We start from the raw sequence: 16,629 nt of genomic DNA on the forward strand, positions 1-16,629 counted from the left end.
TGTGCGCAGCCCCTGCCCGCGGAGCTCCCCTTTGACCTGGCCTTGGGCCGGAGGGGCGGCCGCGGGCCCAGTTCAGTGGTGCCTCTCCACTCCTGCGCCGCCCTTGTCACCCATCCCCTTGGGCCACCTCTTCCGGGAGTCCCTGGCCATTTCTTTCCAGCCTGCCCTCGTATGTTAGAGCACATCTGACATTCTACCTGCCAGAGCGGTTTCTGTGATTTTTTCTTCAGTGCCAAGCACGTGGAAGGCGCTCAGAAATCCCGGGAGAAGGAAATGACCCTTTTTTATGGTCCCCTCTACCGCCTAGTTTTCCTCCACAGGGCCCTGCACAGGTTCTCTGCATATTGTATGTTTGATAAATACCCGTGGGTGAATTTATTGAAGGTGGTTGTAGGGGAGAAGCTAAAAGAGCACGTTAGTATTTGCTGATCAGTGGCACAGCCTGCCTCGGTTGAGAGTGGCGGTAACTTTTCCCTAGTGGAAGGAAGGTGAATTCCTGAGCCATGGAGACCGTAACTTGTTGACATGTTCCGGGTGAGCTGCCCCGGGTGCAGTACACAGAAGGTGCACACAAACATCCAGTTACCTAGAATCTGTCAAGACTCCTGGTAACTCCTGTGAAGACATCCCTCTCCATGGAGCACCTGGGACGGGCATTGAACTCCGTCCGTCCCGCGTGCTCTGTGGAGTTAGGACTCAGCTTGAACTTGCAGACTTCTAGAGGCCCCTCATCTCCCCCCTTGCTGGTTCTCAAATGTCATTTATCACTCTTTCCAGCAGGTTGGGCGTCTTACTCTTCCACAAACGTTGCTTTACTCATTTCTGCTGTCTTAAAATATGTTTGTAATACGTGTCTCTGTGTTAAAAAGCCCTAATTGTGCTTAAAACTCTCTGGAATCCCACCCACATACAAAGGGCTGTCTGGCCTCTTCCTCCTCCTGCAGCCCTGGACGATGTGTGGGGAAGGGACACAGCCATGTGTTTCATCGCCTCCAACTTGTGAAGCAGGCAGGTAGCGTCTTCTAACCCAGGAGGGTACAAGTCAGTCCCCAGGATGGGAGCCTGGCGGACTGTAGCCTCACACTGTATCTTCTGTGTTAGTCCTGTCTGCCCACTGAAACGGAGAGTCTGGAAGGGAGGTGGGGGACATGCCTCCTCCCCTGGGTCTTGGCGTGTCGTTGGGCAGACGCATTGGAAAGCATTTTCAGATAACAGGTGCAGAGCCTTGTATGAAAATTCTTTACTGCCCCTGAGTATTATATTTAAGTCATCCTCTTAGTATCTTAGCTACAGCTAAACTAACTTTGCCTCTTTCATAAATCAAATAATTGATCCTGTGATGTTAATGTCTCTTGTCACTTAAAATTATTGTTCACAATTTTAACTGCCAGCTAACTGGGAAAACCTCAAAAGAGACAAAAGTTTCCAGGAATACGAAGTACAGGGTACTCCTTTTTTCTTTTTTTAATATATTTTTATTGATTTCAGAGAAGAAGGGAGAGGGACAGAGAAAGAGAGAAACATCAATGATGAGAAAGAATCATTGATCATTGATCAGCTGCCTCCTGCACACCCCCTACTGGGGATAGAGCCTGCACCTGGGCATATGCCCTTGACCAGAATCAAACCCTGAACCCTTTAGTCCGCAGGCCGACACTCTGTCCACTGAGCCAAACCGGCTAGGGCCAGGATACTCTTAATGTTCTACCTGTTTTCTCAGGAAAAATAATGGCACAGCTCTCACATAGTTTGATGAGGAATAAACGCTTAATCAGTAGCTGGCTGTAGCTGCGTCTCAGAGAAGCAGTTGATTTTAGCATGGGACTGTTCTGTTTTATTTTGTTTTGTTTTTAAACATGTCTTCCAGTAATAAATATGCTTTATACCCACCTGAAATGCACACAGATAGATATATTTATACTTACTATATAAAAACAGTCTGATTTTTTTTGTTTCATTAAAATAATGCTATTGCTATCCACTGTGTTGATTTTATAGTTACCGACCACATTTTGAGAAAAGCTGGTCTTGGAGAACCCAGGGTCCTGGCTGTGTGTGGGGATGAGGAGGACCAGAAAAGCTCGTGTTCGGGGTCGTGGGGAGGTGCCGGTTGACTGAGGGAGAGGACAGAGGTGATACGGCGCGGAGCACCCTCTGTCCCAGGAAGTGAGGGACACAGTGAAGGAGAAAGACCTTCCACCTAGTTTCAGAAACCCAGGCTGAGAAGTTCCTCTTCTTTCTGGAATCCATTCTTTCCACTGGGCCTGAGTGACCCTTGTAAGATGTTGTCTCCTGCTTTTGAACCTCCCAGGGCCTCCTTGTGGTCCTTAGGCTAAGTCCCTATTCCTGAATGGCTTCAGAGGCTGTCGGGGTCAGGCCCCTGCCTGACTCTGGCCCCAGGCTGCGGTTTTCTTGGTCTGGACCTTTCCAGGGCTGTTCACTTAGCCTGGCACGAGCTTCCTCAACACCCCCTCCCCCAACTCTTCTCCTGTATGCCTCTGGTCTCAGTTTAGATCTGACTGACGTCTTCTGGGAGGTGTTCCCTGACACCCTCACCCCTCCGGAGTTTGGATGGGCACTGTTCCCCTCTTCCCTTACCACCCCATAAGACTCTCTGCTGTTTACCTGTTCCCATCAGCTAGGCTGGTTTCGCTGGTCAAGGCCTCACACATGATAGACATGTGTTTGTGGGGTGAGTACGTGAATTAGATCTTGGGTGCAGACAGATTCGGGGTTCAGTGAATGAGGCTGATGAAGAGGCTGCCCTGTGGGGTGCTGATCATGCTTTACTTTATCTTTTGAAGGTGATTCGGATGACTGGCTTCATGAAGGGCCTGTACACGGAGGCCGAGATGAAGTCAGATAATGTGAAGGTAGGTTTGAGGGGGGGCCTTAATGAATGGTTTGTTTTCTCCCCTCGCCTTAATGGATGGGGTTTTTTTTTTTTTTTATAAGCTGTGTACCTTGGTATGTGTCATTTATATGCTGATTATGGTTGGATAATTTGTGAATTGCTGTGTACTCTTTTTCATTTCATTTTCTCATTTTTGGCAACTGTATTCATGCTAATTTTATTCACTGAGAAATGGGATTAGTGTTGCAAAGGTTAGTGCTAGCACATCAACTAATATTAAAAGCTTTATTGAATTTTTTTGTTTTGTTATAGAGGGTCAGTATTTTTCAATTGACATCTAAAAATAGCTTTTTATGCAAACAGAAACTGTGCCTACCAAACATACTAAAGGCAACACAAACCATTTGAAGTATTTTATTATTTGTATTTTAAATGAAAATCTTTCAGGATAAAGATGCAAAAATTAGCTTCCTTCAGAAGGCCATAGACGTGGTTGCGATGGTCTCGGGAGAGCCATTGTCGGCGAAGCCAGCCCGGATCGTGGCGGGGCACGAGCCCGAGAGAACAAACGAGCTGCTCCAGAGAATTGGGAAGTGCTGCCTCAGCAAGGTAATGCTGCAGCCGGGCCCTTAAAACTCACCAGCACGAGAGCAGTGATTACAGAAGGAGTTTTGGGTGATGTGTGTTGGACGCTGCACTTTGAATCTGATCCCACCTAATCTGGAACCTCGGAGTTACATGGGAGTAACTTAAAACTGTGTAATGAAGCAGAGACCCAAGTTCCACAGGCTTTCAGTGTAAAATTGGGACTCACAGGTACTCGGCTCCTGGGGCCGGTGGCCTGAGGCTGTGTGCCCAGGCTTCCCGGCCTTGTCCTCCTCCTTTCGGGCCCCCTTTCAGGGCAGGTGACTGTTTCCAACTGGAGCCCAGATAGATGGAGGAACTCCTTTTCTTACTTGGGGCTCATGGGACGTCCCAGTTCTCTGCTTGCCTTCCCAGCCTCTGGTGTCGCTTCCTTCCCTCCTTTCTTCCCTATTGCCCCTCCCTTCTCCTGGTTGTTGTTTGCAGAGCTGTGCTGCCTTCAGAGAAACCCTGTTTCAATTGTACAGGGACTGGAATTGTTACTTCCTGAGGTCCTCACTATGGCCTGGAAGCATGGCCTCTGGTTAGGTGCAACCTGGTCCTGTTTGCTGAGAAGATGGAGAAGGTCATCCCCAGGGCCTGCCTTCTTTGTGGGAGCTGGGTAGCCCCCCAGGGGAGTGGGGTTGGACCTTTATGAAGGGCTAGCTAATAAAGCCCTTTGTGTACCTGGTGGGTTATGGGCTGGGGGCCAACCTTCATTGTTGCTGATAGCAGCAGTGGTGCCTCCTAGGAGGCCTCAGGAGAGCCTCTCTGGTCTGTGTCCAACTCACAGGCTTGGAGATGCAGAAGCTGAATTTGCCAGTGCGGGTGGTGGGGGGAGAGAATGTTTCTGTCCTCAATCCCCACCCCACGTCCTTCACGTTGCTCCTCTTTCTAGAAAGCAAATCTGACTCCTGTCTTCCCTGCTGAATCCTTTGAGGCTTCCTGTTGCCTGGGTGTGTGTGTGTGTGTGTGTGTGTGTGCGTGCGTGTGTGTGCGCGCGCATAGACAGCTCTGTGATGTGGCTCATAAGGCCCAGAGAGACCTGCTGCTATTCCCCGTCCTCCAGTTCTCTCTTGTCTACTGCACCTGTGCCTGCCCTGAGGTCTCCTGCCCTGGTTGTTCTCCCGCCTCCCAGTTTCATCTGGCAGCAAAGTGGGACCCCTAGCCTTTCCTCCTCCCAGGCTGGCTTGTGTTCCCATAGCACACACATAAGCACAGCTGTTTAACCATTGTATTTAGCCATGTCTCCCAGGACATCCCCTAGTATGCAGTATATCCTCCCGTACAGCGGTGGCCAACCTTTCCGACCTCACGGACCAGCGGTTGGCAACCGCTGCTCCAGTATATCCTCGGCCCCGGGTCTAGTGCCTCCTCGTGGAGAGAGTGGGGGAGTGTGAGGTGTGCCCAGGCTCTGGCCGGTGGGCGGGGTGCTGCAGAGGGATTCTCTCATTTCCTTCCTCCAGGCCTTTAATGCTGGGTGTCTGTGACCCTGTAGGGACTGGGAGGCGTTCATGGAGTTGTCCTTGAACAGTGTGTCCACACTTCAAGCTCGATTCATTGAGCTCGGGTGGGTTCTGCTGTCCACACTGCAGTGCTGCTAGTGTACTGCCAGCAGGTGGCGTACTTTGTGACGACAGCACTTACTCTTCACGTCTTATCCTTCGAATCTCACTGGTAGACGAGGAATCTGTAATGAGCTGCCTTTGAATTCATGTTTGTTACGTGTGCTAATCCCAATTTCACCCGCATTTCATTTCCTCCCGTTGGGACAACAAGCTGTCCAGCGATGATGCGGTGAAGAGAGTGCTAGCTGGAGAGAAGGACGTGAAGGGAAGGGCCTCACTGATGTCGAAACCTCAAGAACCGGACAACAGGAATGTGAGAGAAGAGGAGCCCAGGGTTCCTAAAGATGAAGAGGTGATTCCGAGGCGACATATTGGAGCATGAGACAGTGAGTCTTTTTGTAGGTCAGGCAATGACATCTGTAAATGAGCTTGTTATTTGACTTTTTTTCTTCAGGGCAGAAGAAATTCTGAAATAAATGAGAGAAGTACAAGCAGAGATCGCAAACAAAAAGAAGAATTGAGAGAAGAAAGCAAACAGAGGGAAAAAGAAAGGGACAAGGAGAAGACCAAGGAGAATGACCGTGATCGACATAAAGACTCTGAGAGAGACAAGGGCCGCGAAGGGGAGAGAGAGAGGACCAGGACCAGGGCCAGGCCTGACAGGGACAGAGACAGAGGCAACAGGGACCGGGACAAGGATGTGGACCGTGCGCGAGAGAGGAAAAACGAGGGAGGAAAAGAAAAGGAGCGGTGGAAAGACAGGGAGAAGGAGCGGGAGCGAGACAAGGGCAGGGACAGGGATAGGGACAGGCGGAAGGTGAAAAACGGGGAGCATGCCCGGGACCCCGTCAAGGAAAAGAGCCGAGAGCATGATAAACCGGAGAAGAAGGTAAAGTCCTCTTTGAAAATGTGAGCCTCTAACTTAGAGTTTGCGGTGTTCTCTAAAATGACTTTTATCTTCATTAGAATGTGACTAGGAAACTGATTTTTTAATCGCCAATTTAAAATTAAGGGAGTCTTGGATTCTCAGTAGAAACTGGGAGAGATGCCAGTGTTTTGCCAGGTGATTTCAGATTTGCTCTGTGCTGTGAGTGGTGTTTGGGTGTTTTTCTGAGGTCTGTGGAACCGCCGGGACCCAGCGTTGTGATTAGTGTTCACAGGCTGGCTCAGTGGTGTGTGGGCCTAGGAGCCTGGTTGTGGCTGCATTCATTAAGGATTATGGCTGCTTCCTGAGTCTTGTAGGTATTAGTGGGTAAGTGCAGTAAGTCCTTGGTTTCTGTATTTCTTGTTTAGTTAAATGTTCAGATAAATTTAGGATTGACCAGAAAATTAGTTTGGTTTCAGTGTTTTCTGAATGTACAAGTTGCTTTGGTTCCCTATGGATGGTATAGGTGTCCCGTCAGGCTAGTGTTCCAGCTGTCTGTTCTCCTGGGGGCATCATGTGGTTTTAGAGTGTTCTGGGAAGAAGGTCGTGGGGGTCTTCTGGCCTCCAACTGGTAGAAAGGAGGGACCCAAGGTCTAGAAAGGTTCAAGGTCAGTTCAAGGTGGTGAGGGGCGAGGCCTGAGCTGTGCTGCCTCCAGGGACAGCCCTCTGGTTTTGTAGCATGGTACCTCAGGGTGCTGCACAGGGGGCCCAGGGGTAGATGGGCCTGGCTCTGCGGGAGGCCTGGGCACTGCACATAGGTTTGGTTAGTAATTGAGTTGTGATCTACTGGGAGCCTTGGGGTCCCCACAGGCCCTGGAGTAATATAACCTATGGCAGGTGTCATGAAAACCAGGGTCACCGCAAGAGTCTGAGAAATACAAAGACATTCCCCATGTTCTCTCACGCATCGATGTTCTCTCTCTCTCTCCCCCTCCCTCCCTTCCTCCCATTCCCTCCCCCTCCCTCTCTCCCTTCCTCTCTCTGAGATCAATTAAAAAAGAGAATGTTTTAAAAAAAAAAGACATCCCCCATGTCTTGCTCTTTCCAGAGGTCTAAGAAGTTTGTCACCAACCTGCTTTTTCTGAGGCGCTGGCACATTCTGGTGTGTTTTACTGTGCGCCAGGCAGCGAAGTGAATGGCCAGTGTTCCCACCTGTTCTGTTCACTACACCTGCTGGTGCTGTGACGAGGTTTTGATGGAGAGACAATTCTAAAGAGCGGTTTTGCGGGTGGATATGTGGCACCTATTGGAGCCAAGTAAGAGCAGTGGTTTTGTGTAAATGTATGTGAGACCAGGGAGAAGGCGCTGTTCCTGCTTGGAGCTGGGCTGTTAGAGACAGACAGACAGACACCAGTCCCGACTTCTGTATGTAACCGGAGGCTTGGGAGGTGGGAGTTGCCTCCCTTCGACTTCTGTCCAGCTTAGATGGCATTCTCAGCCTCCCTCTGGGGTTTGTGAGGAAAAGGTGAAATGGTGGGTGTGAAGTGCTCTGAGAAGTCACAGTGACATGTGTGGGGGTGAAGGACCCAGGCCATCTGTGGGCGTGACACCCTGTCACCTCTGAGGAGACAGCTGGGTGCACCTGGGCTCGGGGTGCCCCGAGCAGGGTCATTATGGCCAGTGCCGTCTGTCCTGTCATGACTAAGTGATGAGGACATTTAGTCGTCGAAATGTTGACCAGGCATAATGCCCTCTGTCTTCACAGAGGAACCTCAGTGATTGTATCTGCTCTCCCAGTACGAGATGTGTCTTCCAGGGAATTTGATTCAAGGTGCGAGGTGGTTTTCACAGTTTTCCTGCAATTTGTCTAAAGAGGGCTTTCCTGGCACACAATCTGGAGCCTCCATTTGAGAGTGCCTGCCTCTCAGAGCCGGGAAGGGAGCGGGCCACTCTCCCCCACTGCCGGGCCCCTGTGTCTCACTAGGATGTGCCCGAGAGGTTTGGCCTGGCGCCAGGAGACACTGTCCTGCAGTTTCCCCGAGAGGCACTGCCTCTGAGCGTGCTTCCCCTGTTCTGCCCATGTGGGAGTGGTCTGGATGGTCTTTTGGGATCCAAGCAGCTAACAGCCACAGGGGTCCGATCTGCAGTGGGACACGGGGAATGGTTATCTCACTGTTGTCAGCAAGAAGCATCTTGCATTTGGATGTCATTTTAGATGTAGTGAATTTGAATAATTCTAGAATTTGAGAAAAACACTTTTTTTTTATAGTCATCAAGCTCCGGGGAGATGTCTAAAAAGTTGTCCGATGGATCTTTTAAAGACTCCAAAGCTGAAACCGAGGTAAGCTTTTAAAAATAACTTTAAGAGACGCAAAGCTGTGGCTGTGTGGAAATAGTAACTGCTGTGCCGGGGCCTCTCCTAGCCACAAGACGGGAGGAGCGCGCAGCGCGGGCTGCAGGCCGGAGGGCCCTGTTCAGCTTGTCGTAGGAGCGATGATTTGAGTGGCTTACTGCCTGGACACACAGCTGGGGAGTGCAATCCTCCGGTCTCCTGTGTGGACCCCTGGGCTTCCTTAAAGCTTCATTTGGCAAGTGCTATGAATGGTGTACAAAGGGACAAGGTAGTCATTCGGGAGAGGGGGAGGTGGCACTTTGGATGAGTCTGGGAGAGGACTAGTCACCAGGCAGACAGGGAGACAGAGGCCAGGCTCTGCGGGGCTGTGTGGGACCCCGCAGCGTCTCCAGTGGCAGGGGGTGGTTGAGGCTGGGCCCTTTCCTCTCCATGTGGGCCATCCTAGAGGTTAGACTTCCCAGCTCTCACAATCTAACTTGCTTTCAGAGAGCGCCCCTAGGCAGCTGCAGGAAAGAGGGACGAGGGGTGGGACTGAGGTTGGGAGGCCAGCTAGGAGGTCAGTTAGGAGGCCGACATGGCTGGTTGAGGGAGGTGGCAAGGCAGGAACTGCCAGTGGTGGGAGGGATGGGATGAGCTGTTTTCTCTGATCTGGGCTCACAGTTGTCTACGGATGCGTGATCAAGTGTGTAGCCGTAGCGGTTGAATAAGGTATGGTTGGCAAGTTGCTGGCCTGCTCAGGGCTGTAGAGAAGACAGGATTCTAAATCTAGAGCGAGAGCGGGTTCAGCCCCCCTCTGACTCCTCAGGCCTGGCGTGCTTTAAATGCACCTAGTTGGTGTCAGTCCCTCTAAAGAGTATGGATGGCCTTGTTCTGTGTCCTGTTCTTCCTCGAGCGGAGCTTGGATCATAAATCTGCTCGTGGATCTCTGGGTGATGCATCAATTAATTTTTTTCATTCTCTTTAAGACGGAGGTTTCCAGTAGAGCATCCAGGTCAATGGCAACAAAGACTTCAAAACGGCGATCTAAAACCTCATTGGAAGGTACAGCAAACTGTATCATATAAGTGCCTAAATATGTGGAGAGTCATTTCTTTGCCTTAATCACAGTATCTATGGGAAAACACTCCTGTGGCTTGAAAGCAGATCTGCCACTGGGGGGATGAACAAAGACTGGGAAAGTGATGAAGATATATATGTGGCTCTTAGACACATACATGAGCCCATGACACCGGGGCAGAGAGCACCTCCTTACTGGAGATCACACCTAGAAGATGTGATGCAATTTTAATTCTCTGGAAATATGTACCAGTCATCCATGTTTCAGCGACTCTTATCTTTGTATGATTGGCTGCATTTAATCCTGATGCAGGAGGGGCAGCAAGAGCCTCCTGTTCTCAGGCAGGTGGTCCCTGTGCATTTAAAACAGCAGAAGTTATCACTGGGAAGCTGCAGGGAACAGGCCTGGCCTGGGTTTGCCGAAGGATAGACTCATATGACAGAAATAACTAAGTGGGGAGAGAGCGAGCCAGTACAGGGAAGTGCTGTTGAAGGTTTTCAGTTCAGTATAAAGTTACTTTTCCTAAATTGTGGAAGTTAAAGAACTGTGAGGCAAGGATGTCATCTTTGAAATTTTTCACTTAGAAATTAAGCTTGGGTGTTTTGTTTTGAGTTTTTTGGACATGGAATAGTCCATTCCTTCTTTAACCATAACATGTAATACTTTAATGAACATCTATGTGGGATGGGTTCCCAGAAGTGTAAGCGCTGGCACGAAGGTTTTAGCTACAGGTACCTGCCGTACCCTCTGCCCCACTCCTGCTCCAGGGCTTCAAAGGCTCGCTGTCTCCCTGGACTTACTAGTGAAACTGCATACTCTGTGGGTCAGTAATTCTCATCGACTTCCTCATTTGTCTGTTCTTCCCTTTGCCTGATTTCTTATTACTTTCCTTAGAGCCTCGGTCTTAATTTGCATAACTTCCCTGTACATGAGGGACATCTGCCAATTTTTTAAAAAATCTTTGTTTTTTACATTTTTAAAAGTTCATTTCTATTAATTATGTTTGATTTCTGACTTGCCCAAGAGTTTAATTTGTTTGCATTGGAAGCTGCCAGTCTTTTTTTTTTTTTTTGTCCAGAGATTTGAGAGATGAAGACTTTGTATTTTGTCATACATTATTATCAATTGTTTTAGCTATCTCTTACTTTAATTCATGGTGGAAGGTGAGGCTTCAGAGTCTTTTTTTTTTTTTTTTTTTCAGAATAACTCAGCAGTGTTCCAGGATCACTTACTAGTGATTTTCCTTCCCTCGTGCTCTCTGGTCTCCCTACACGCCTTTTTAAACTTCCACTGTTTTCTGTTTTACTACTGGTTTCCTATCATTGTTCTTTAAAACAGCTTTCAGCCCTTTTGTCTACTCTTCCAGATGTATTTTTAAATCACTTGATGAGTCAAAGAATCCCACGACCCAGAAACAAAACTACCTTAACTTCCCTGGATTTAGTTGGATTTGTGTTAAACTCAGGCTTCATTATGTGGGGAAGATTGGATACCTCTAATTTGGAGTTATGCAGGCGTCTCCTTCCTCCCAAGATGTGTGTGCATATGTGTCTGTGAGTCAAGGTTTATTTGATTGTTTGTTTTGTTTTTAGTTTTTTGGAAGTGGAATCTCCCTTCCCCTCATCATTTTTAGTGATTATTGTTAGAATGTAGATGCTTTATTGATTGTTTTAGTTGTATCCTAAATCAAGCCTTGTCATAGTTCTTCTGTTGACTTTTTGGGTTTTCTGAGCTGACAGTCATATTGAGTGCTTTTCTTTTCTGCGTCTGAGTTCATGGGCGAGCTTGCACTGTAGAGTTCCTTTAGCAGCGGTTCTCAACCTGTGGGTCGCGACCCCTTTGGGGGTCGAACAACCCTTTCACAGGGGTTGCCTAAGACCATTGGGAAACACATATTGTTTTTATGATTAATCACTATGCTTTAATTATGTTCAATTTGTAACAATGAAAATACATCCTGCATATCAGATATTTACATTACGATTCATAACAGTAGCAAAATTACAGTTATGAAGTAGCAACGAAAATAATTTTATGGTTGGGGGTCACCACAACATGAGGAACTGTATTAAAGGGTTGCGGCATTAGGAAGGTTGAGAACCACTGCTTTAGAGGTTCTTTAACACATTCAACTGTCGGAGGTTTGCAAGCTTTGTGGAATTACTGAGCTGTCAACAAATTGGTGGACTCTCTTCTTTCTTGCCTGCTAGCTGAGGCACTGACCTCATGTGGATCCTCACCCAGCAAAGCGGGCACTCCCCCCTGACACTGACTTGTTGGCATGGGAGCATCGGGAAAAGGGCATGAGGCCCAGGAACTCTGTTCAGCTCGAAGGATAAGCCTGTATGTACTGGGGTGTGAGGTGTTATGCTGTTGGACACATAGAATCGTAAAGCCATTCTAGAACCCCTATAGAATCCAGAAAACATTCTGCATGAGAAAACAACTTTCGCCTGTTCTTAAATAGTACATTATAGCACAACTAGTCACTTTGAGTTGGTGAGTACATTTAAATTTCATTTGATAACTGCAGCATTACAAATTCAGTTTAGTACATATTTTCATTGTGTAATTTCATGTTAGGAAGAAGGGGCTTAGAACAAGTGAACCTAGTCTTTCCTCTGAGAAAGAACGTACCCCTCCTGCAGGAAAGCTAAGAAGGAGCATGGGAAACCTGGGCTGCCCCGCCCGACGGAGGCTGTGCAGGATGTTCAAGAGCCGGCCCCTTAGCCACCTGTCCTCTGCTTCCTATTATTATTGACCAGGTAGAGCTCGGTGGGTGGTCAGCAAAGGTTCCACCTGGGGCCTGGGCTCTAGACACCGCCTGTGGAGCAGGGCAGGACACATGTGCCCCGCTCGCCAGAGCTGCAGGGCTGCGAGGATTTCCTGCCATGAGTCCGTCCCAGGCTGAGTGTGTGCATTGGAGCCTTTGTTTCTTCATTCTGCAAATGTCTGTGGACAGTGATCGAGAGGGAGAAGACAGGTAGCCGGGAGAACACAGCATGCATACATTCATGTTAGTTAGCCAGGAGACTTGGAGGGAAGTGAAGCTAGGAGGAGTGGGTAAGGTTGGGCGGTGTGCAGGCAGGGAGGGCCTCTGGGGAGGGGACATCCGGACAGAGCTGGCTGGGGTGAAGGAGGACGTTAGGTGTCCAGGAATGGGCAGAAGCTCTGAGCTGGGCACAGGCTTGCCTGTTTGAGTGACAGGAAGCAGGTCCTGAGGCTGGAGCTGAGAGAGGATGTGATGGGAGGAGGGGCTCACGAGTGGGCGGCCTGAGTTGCGGGGCCACATTGCAGAGTTCCTAGGGATGAGGAGGATAGGGACATGATTTGACTTCTGTTTTAGAAGCACCTCCTTTTAAAACTGTAGAGGGGCGACCGTGGAGGCAGGGGAGCAGTCAGGTGGCAGCAGCGTCCAGGTGAGGGACCTTGCTGTGGGACCCAAGTGTCACTGGTGAGAACAGATTGGGAGTGGGGTGCAGGTACATGTGCTGAGGGGTTGGATGGCGTTTGTTAGAAAGGAGAGGAATCAAAGATAAGGTCCATTTGGGGAGGGTCTGGGCATTATGGAAGTGGGAAGGCTTTGGAAGAAGTTGGGTGGGGAACGGTGGCATTGGCAGGCATTTTGTTTCAGAGACGCCTGTGACACAACCAGATAGGGGTGTTGAGACAGTGGTCAGGTGTATAGGCCTGGAGTTCAGGGACAGAGTTGGAGAACCTGAAGGTGAAAACGAAGAGTTGATCTTTCTCACTCGGGCCATCTTGTGATCGTCAGTCTGGGAGGGTATGGAGGTAAAGTGCTCTGGGCCACCCAGCTGCACAGGCCTGGAGAGCAGGAGGCAGCTCTGGCAGGGGACACAGAAGTTGGAGGAAAGTTTGGAGAGTGGGTGTCCTGAAAGCCAAGAGGAGGCACTTCAGGAGGGGGTGTCTTGTTGAATGCTTTTTAGAGGGGCGTCCCGTGGAGGCCGAGACTATTAGTGACCTTGGCATTGGCCCCTATGAATGCCGGCCGAAGCAATCAACTCAAAGGCCTTGGCAACACCGTGCTCTCTCGTTAACTATATGTCAGGAGGGAAGGAGGGTCATGTTTCAGCTAACATTTTAGGCCCCATAGTGTCTGGATTAAATAATGAACCAGATCAGGAAACTACAGATTCAGAAATAGATAAGAAAAATAAACTCTTTAGTTTAAATTTCTAACCACTTTGGTATGAAATAGTTATACCTTAATGTAGGTATAAATTATTATTATTTTTATTCTAACCACTTTGATGTTCATTGTAATGTCCTGAAGGTCAGAAATGAGTTGATATTCTGTTTACTTTAACTTGCTATGTTAGATGATAAAGATGAATAACAGTTTTTCCATGCCCTTTTTTGTACAACTTATTTTTTTATGGTTGTTAATCCTCACCTGAGGATATTTTTCCCATAGGTATAAATTATTATTATTTTTATTCTAACCACTTTGATGTTCATTGTAATGTCCTGAAGGTCAGAAATGAGTTGATATTCTGTTTACTTTAACTTGCTATGTTAGATGATAAAGATGAATAACAGTTTTTCCATGCCCTTTTTTGTACAACTTATTTTTTTATGGTTGTTAATCCTCACCTGAGGATATTTTTCCCATTGATTTTTTTAAAAATATTTTTTTTATTGATTTCAAAGAGGAAGGGAAAAGGAGAGAGAAATAGAAACATCAGTGATGAGAGAGAATCATTGATTGGCTGCTTCCTGCATGCCCCCTACTAGGGATCGAGCCTACAACTTGGGCATGTGCCCTGACTGGGAATTGAACCGTGACCTCCTGGTTCATAGGTAGAAGCTGAACCACTGAGCCATGCCGGCAGGGCTTTCATTGATTTTTTAGAGTGGAAGAGAGGGAAGGAAGGGGAGAAAGAGAGAGAGAAAGAGAGAGAAAGGAACATTGATGCAAGAGAGACACATCAATTGGTTGTCTCCCACATGTGCCCCGACCAAGGCCTGGGATTGAACCTGCAACCCAGGTATGTGCCCTTGACCAAGAATTGAACCTGAGACCCTTTGGTGCACAGGCTGATGCTCTAACCACTGAGAAACACTGGCCAGGTCAGTACAACTTATTTTTGCATCTAAACCAGTGATTTACAATGTGGGGCACATGCCTCACGGGGGCAGTTTGATTTTTTAAGGGGGGGCAATTCTAGACTGAGATATTAACAGTGAATTTTTTGCATTTCTTATGGTTCTAGGGGCCTCATATACAGTATATAAATATATAATGTGACATATTTATGCATTTTAGTTCTCTATTGTATGTTTTGAATATTTGCTATTTTTTTATATCACTTCATATTATTATTATTATTTTTAACAATTTCTTAGTGATTTCTTCCTCAGTACTTCAACTGTCCTTTCCTTCTTTTATTTTTCTCTTTCATGGATGCCATGTTCTTTGGAAGCTTGTTTGGACCTAGTTAATGGCCTTTAGGCTTCCCCCATGTGAATAGGAGTTCACTTTTTGAATAATAAGAATTATATGTCACAGGTAGGGGGGGTAATCTGGATTTTAAAGATGCTTAGATGGGGCAGAGCAAAAAAAAGGTTGGGAACCACTGATCTAAACCAAAATGCTGTCTTCATCTTGCAGTTGGGATTCTACAAAATGATGTGGGTGTTAGAGAAATCATCTTCCAGTTTTCCATCCTCTCCACTCTGTTCTAGAAAATGCCCACAGGGAAGACTGGGAAGTTCTTGCTGTGGGCCCTTGGGGAGCTGTTCTGTGGCTTGCCTTTCTTTTTCTGTTTGAGGTCGGCAGTGTGACGTGGGCACGCAGCCTCGCCTGCTGATAAGGAGCAATTAGATGTATGAATTTCAAATTCAAATGGGATGATCTTAATTAAATACCAGTAATTGTAGCCTTCTGTGATGTTAAACTAAATTCTTCAAGAAATACTAGAATTCTTTAGTGTCATCGAAGGGGAAAAAAGAGTGTAAATCTGACTGTAGGGAAAAATAAAAATTTTTAGGCTGAACTTACCTTATATCTCTGATTTTTAAAATGTTGTACCTGTGGCTAGAACAGGAGTGGGCAAACTTTTTGACTCGAGGGCCACAATGGGTTCTTAAACTGGACTGGAGGGCCAGAACAAAAGCATGGATGGAGTGTTTGTGTGAACTAATATAAATTCAAAGTAAACATCATTACATAAAAGGGTATGGTCTTTTTTTTTTTTTTTAGTTTTATTCATTTCAAACGGGCCGGATCCGGCCTGCGGGCCGTAGTTTGCCCATGGCTGGGCTAGAAGAATGATAGGCATGTCTTTCCTACCATGTGTTTCTCCCTAAGATAAGAACCACATTTCTGAAAGTTGTGTGTCTGCAGCCCTGCTCCAGCGGGGTCCCCAGGCCCTGCGTGAGGTGGCCTTGCTGTCTGTTCCAAGTGGGTCAGCTCTGTGTTTTATCTGGGTCTCCAGCACTGCGGGACGACTGAATGAAGGGCACTGACTGAACTGGCGCAGGATGACTCCTTACAATGAAACGCTCTCACAAAGGGCCCACGTGCTGCAGTGCAGTCGCTTCTTGGGGTGGTGCATTTATGTCATCTTTGCGGGAGCTTCTATCAGCTGTAGGCAGGGTCCAGGAGGGAGCTCCCAGGCAGTCCCTGGGGCAAAGGAGAGGGGTGGGGCATGGAGTGGCCGGTGTAGTCCCAGGCCTTGGGAAGAATTCCACCCCCCAACCCCTGCAAGCCCATGGGTCCTCCTTTCATTGGCACATGGGTCAAAGTGAATGAGATGATATCCACCAGGTGGCTGGCCTGTCTCCGGCATGCCATGCCACTCTGCTCCTTACACACACGTTAGTTTACTGAGAGCCCCTGGTGCCCATGTGCCAACCCACCGAGGCCCTGGCTGGCCTGTGCCCAATGCCAGATGGCTGGCTTTGTGTTGTCAGGGATAGCAGGAGAGTTCATGTTTTTGTTATCATTTGCTTTTTCAGGTGGATTAAAGAATTCCACAAGGAATTTATCCATTTAATTTTTAAAGTATGAACTATTTCTCCCCCTCCGTGAGATTGTGGTGCAAGCTGCCTGCTAAGCCTGTTCTCTTTACTGTGGTTTGACAGTCCCAGCCTTCCCGGAACAGGAAGCCATCCATATCTTTACTTTGCTTGAGTCCCTCATTTAATTTTGTTTTATTGTTTAAATTTTCTTATTGTGAAAGATACAGAAGTAGAGAGATTAGAATGATTAAGACCCATATATCTCTCACCTAGATCCAGTGGTGATGACATTTGGTCATATTTGCTTCATTAATAGCTGTGTAACTT

General features: G+C 47.7%; 1 protein-coding gene across 4 annotated transcripts in view; it reads left to right on the top strand.

Moving 5' to 3' along the window:
- Positions 1 to 2,673: 2,673 nt before the first annotated feature.
- TRAF3IP1 (TNF receptor-associated factor 3 interacting protein 1) overlaps positions 2,674 to 16,629 on the top strand; it is a 39,061-nt gene continuing 25,105 nt past the window's right edge. For 3 of the 4 annotated variants that reach the window (XM_005863721.2, XM_005863722.2, XM_005863723.2), the window contains exons 1-8: positions 2,674 to 2,692; positions 2,805 to 2,873; positions 3,302 to 3,463; positions 5,255 to 5,395; positions 5,498 to 5,932; positions 8,178 to 8,249; positions 8,332 to 8,496; positions 9,227 to 9,302. In XM_005863721.2, the coding sequence (XP_005863783.1) occupies positions 2,814 to 2,873; positions 3,302 to 3,463; positions 5,255 to 5,395; positions 5,498 to 5,932; positions 8,178 to 8,249; positions 8,332 to 8,496; positions 9,227 to 9,302 (1,111 nt within the window). In that variant the 5' untranslated portion in view covers positions 2,674 to 2,692; positions 2,805 to 2,813. The remainder of the gene's footprint in view (positions 2,693 to 2,804; positions 2,874 to 3,301; positions 3,464 to 5,254; positions 5,396 to 5,497; positions 5,933 to 8,177; positions 8,250 to 8,331; positions 8,497 to 9,226; positions 9,303 to 16,629) is intronic. The other variant, XM_005863724.2, reaches the window with a different exon arrangement.

The sequence above is a fragment of the Myotis brandtii genome, unplaced genomic scaffold (assembly GCF_000412655.1).
Source record: "Myotis brandtii unplaced genomic scaffold, ASM41265v1 scaffold180, whole genome shotgun sequence".
In the NCBI taxonomy this organism is placed as follows: Eukaryota; Metazoa; Chordata; class Mammalia; order Chiroptera; family Vespertilionidae; genus Myotis; species Myotis brandtii.